At 42.9% G+C, this 4,015-nt stretch overlaps 1 protein-coding gene across 1 annotated transcript; it reads right to left on the bottom strand.

Annotated features, from left to right (window-relative positions):
- Positions 1-3,023: 3,023 nt before the first annotated feature.
- On the bottom strand, positions 3,024-3,780 carry LOC125240436. Its single transcript, XM_048148328.1, has 2 exons — positions 3,416-3,780; positions 3,024-3,291 (listed from the first exon to the last, which is right to left on the bottom strand). Exons 1-2 carry the CDS (start codon positions 3,778-3,780, stop codon positions 3,024-3,026), a joined length of 633 nt encoding a protein of 210 aa, XP_048004285.1.
- Between the last annotated feature and the right edge of the window lie 235 nt (positions 3,781-4,015).

Here is a 4,015-nt window from a genome sequence, read left to right as displayed (position 1 = left end):
GCCCTTACAAATTACAATCATATGTACTTGAACTAAACATCTCTTTATAAAATGTTTTCGAACCGACTTTAGTCGTTACAGTCAATCATTTCAATTTAAGTATAGTATAGGCCTTGATATAACTACGTCGTGATAAATGAATTTGATTATTGTGTATGCACGTCATTAATAACATTTTGACGTTTGAAAACTTGAGAGAAGAATAGGAAAGTAGATTGTTATTAAGAAAATCGGGATGACAATTAATAGTATTTTATGCAACCGGCGTTTAAAAGAGGCCAAAAGAGGCGATTGGCGTGGGTAACAATTTGAGGCGAAGCCGAAAATTAATAATAAAGACGCCACGAGTATTTTTTGACTCAGTCAAACACCGTTGCATACAATATGTTTTCTAAGACCAAGCACTTAGTTTTTAATAGTTTTCTAGAATAACTTTCTTGAAATTCACACTTCCTATTTTGACGCAAAGGTTGCACTACCAGCGCCCCTGCCAGCTCCCTAAAGCCAGCCCCCGCCGGCTCGCCGGAACCCACGCAGTAACGTAATATTATAACATTGCATTGCCAGTTACAAAGCCAATAAACGCTGACTGCGTGGGTGCTGGGGAGCCGGCGGCTATACAAATACTTTAATAGCTATCAGAACTGAACAATTGAATCAAAACAATTTTAAGGCAATGAAAGGCAAACTATGCTCTCCCTTTGACACCGATCGGAGTCTTGTCAAATCCACACCTGAAGCGGTAGGTGCTCAAAAGGCGGGTAAGTGTGATTCTGCCACCAGCGTCATCTGACGTTCCTGCACTAGTCGAGCCTCGGGCACGGATGCAGTAGGGTAACGGTCTAACATTTTAGAGGCAAGGTCAATGACTAGAGAATTTTAACATTTTACTACATTATGGTCGTTTCAGAAATGCAGCTAATTGTTAGCTACTTGTTAGGTATTTTTTACACTTCATCAGAAAAAGAGCTTATCTGTGTTGAAACTAAATTTGCGAAAAATGCAAAAAATTCGAAAAAGATCATAAAATACAACCATGCTGACACCAAACCGGTATTATCTCTATTGTAAAAAAATAAGTATAGAACGCGCTCTAAACTGATTACTTAAAACGTAATTGAAATTGGTATTTTATATAAGTACCGAACTCCAGTACTCCAGCTTATTAATTTATTTAAAAGCAAAGTCAAAACCCCACTAATATAATATCTAAGTAATTCAAAGCTTATATACATACTGTAAGTACTGTTAGTTTGATTAAGGAATGAAATTCATCAGCAGCTTTATGTGCTCTGGTACTGAAATAAACAGTGTTACTAAGTCTACGAAATGTGGAACTTGCATCTGTTTGCAGCAGCTGTCGCAAGCTCGGCATGCTAATGACGCAGAGCGTGAAATTTTTAACATATAACTAACACCTATATACCATCATCTACTTTCTAAAGATAGCAGGGATGCGTAGTAATGTAGAAATTGCAGAACATTCCCAAAAAGCGGAAACATTCTTGAGAATGTTCGCAGAACATTATTATTTAAACAAGAGAATATACTTGAAATAATGTTTAAATGGGCATAATATAAAACTATATGTTATTATAGGTATAATATTGTCTATTACAGTTTAATTACTAACGCACAGTATACCTAGCAACGCTTTTTTTTTAATGTAGCTTCTATTTTTACATAATATACAGCAGTTTAATCTAAATGACACAGCATTTTATTCTAATTGCAATCATTTTTTTTATTAATTACAACATAAAGTGACCAGCAAAAAAAAAAATTAAAGCGCATTCAGAAAAGAACGGCTTTTTTAACCGCCGCCTAAAATATCTTAAAAGAAGGTGGTTCTCTATTAGTTTGTATTTTTTCTTAATAAATTTTTTTTGATTGGTTGTATATACATACAGATTGATCCCATTTTTCTCAGAACCCAGTTCTGATGATGGGATCCTGGAGAAATCGAGGGAACTCCTCAAATCTTCAAATCTTCTTCTGCCTTTCAAGGCATACATATGGCGATTTTTGTGTTTTTAAAAGAACAGCATGCATTTACGTACGGAACAGTGACATTTGGTGCAGTGGAACTGCTGATGATGGTCAGAACGGAACTCCTCAAATCTGAACGGCACGCTTATAGTGACTTTGGTATTTTTATAAGAACAGCATGCACTTACGTCCAGAACAGTGACATTTGGTGCAGTGGAACTCCTGATGTTGGTCAGAACGGAACTCCTCAAATCTGAACGCCACGCTTATAGTGACTTTGGTATTTTTATAAGAACAGCATGCATTTACATCCAGAAAAGTGACATTTGGTGCAGTGGAACTGCAGATGATGGTCAGAACCGAACTCCTCAAATCTGAATGGCACACTTATAGTGACTTTGGTATTTTTATAAAAAAAGCATGGATTTCAGAACAGTAACATTTATTTTGCATATTGACTTTTCAAGTCAAACTTTGTCAAGCTTCTATTTCTTATTTTCTTATAATATACGTATATTGATTTTTGTTGCATCAAATAATTAAAGATTAAAAGCAGTTTAAAAAAATTACACATTTCTACATAATCCAACATTCGCAGTAGCTTTCACCAAACCCCAAAGGCGGCGGTTTTTTCTCTCTTAACTACTTCCCTAATCTAACCCACTTTTCTCACAAAAGTTTGTTTCCGTGAGGGTAAAGTTCTAACCTAATCTAACCCACTTATCTCACAAAAGTTTGTTTCTCTGAGAGTCGCAGTTCTAACCTGGATCCCACTGGCCCGGGAAAGACAAGTGGGTATGTCCGACTCCCATGGACTCCCTTGGGGTGTTCCGACGCTCGCCTTGGGCGGGGTTTCGGTAACACGGTTGTAGACCACCGTTGCCCCGCCAGCGTTGCCCTTGCGGGCCCGGCTCTTGTGGCTGGTCATGCAGCCTACTCCGCTGAAGGTACCCTTAAAACGCTTGAGGGCCTTCCAGCACAGAAACTCTTCAGGCGGGTGATGTAGCTCCCGGTCCATCACCCGCAAGTTTTGGTTAGGGCGGCATCAGTCTCTGCGAAGACTCTTCGCCGCCTGCCTGGCCTTCTGCGGCGCTGAGCTCGCGCACTTTTTCGGCGGCCTCCTTTTGCGTCATGACAATGACGCTAAAGGTGGTCACTGCCTCCCACTCCTCTTCACTGCTAAGCATATGGCGTATTAGCGCCGGCAGTGAGAGATCACCCCCTATAACCGTGAACAGGGCAGCGCGAGGCTCATCCCAAGCAGGGCACTCTTCGCGCGTGTGTTGGGCCGTGTCCACTGCTCTTCGATCACAATGGTGACACGCTGTAGTAGGCTCCTTTCCCACCCTCTCACACAGGTACTAGCCGAAGCAGCCGTGCCCCGTCAGGAGCTGTGTGAGATGGAAAGAAGGTGCGCCGTACTTACGTTCCACCCATTCTTTTAGAACGGGCCGAACAGCGGCCGCTTCTTTCTGGTTCCCGGCTAGCTCCCGGGATCTCCAAACGCTCGAAGAGCACTTCTCGTGCTTCTTCTCTCCACTTTTGGATTTCTTGAGGGGCAGGCCAGTTCTCTTCCCTCCTTGCTGCCGTCACCCGCCAATAGACCGCGGTTTGAACCTTGGCTTCAAGGTCCCACGGCGGGCTTCCGGCTAGTAGGCTAGCTGCCGCGTACGAATTGTCGCGGTACGCTCGAGCCACCCTGAGAACTATAGCTCGTTGAGGACGACGCAGAAGGGCCTCACTTTTAGATCTCAGGGTGTCCGCCCATATTGGCGCCCCGTAGAGGGCCATTGAACATACCACGCTCATATAGAGTCATCTACATGCTCCTCCTGGCCCGTCCAGATTTGGGAGAATACGCCCAAGCGCGCCGGCAGCAGCCAGCAATTTTGGGGCCAGACGCTTGAAGTGTTCCTCGAACCTACCGTCGAGAACGAGTCCCAGGTACTTCATCGTCGACCCGATGGCTATGGAAGTTTCCCCCACTGTAATTTGGGCTCCCTCCGGAGGTTTATTTCGAGGCCCG

The sequence above is a fragment of the Leguminivora glycinivorella genome, chromosome Z, assembly GCF_023078275.1.
Source record: "Leguminivora glycinivorella isolate SPB_JAAS2020 chromosome Z, LegGlyc_1.1, whole genome shotgun sequence".
Taxonomy (NCBI): domain Eukaryota; kingdom Metazoa; phylum Arthropoda; class Insecta; order Lepidoptera; family Tortricidae; genus Leguminivora; species Leguminivora glycinivorella.
The sequence above is the reverse complement of the archived record's forward strand: the minus strand, read 5'-3'. Positions and strand labels throughout refer to the sequence as shown.

What these genes read in the sequence shown, in the direction of transcription:
- LOC125240436 (XM_048148328.1), bottom strand. Translation starts at nt 3,780, where the DNA reads ATGGCCCTCTACGGGGCGCCAATATGGGCGGACACCCTGAGATCTAAA. An exon ending in TCTAAAAGAATGGGTGGAAC is followed by an intron (nt 3,292 to 3,415) that starts GTAAGTACGGCG and finishes TTGTGATCGAAG; the next exon opens with AGCAGTGGACACGGCCCAAC.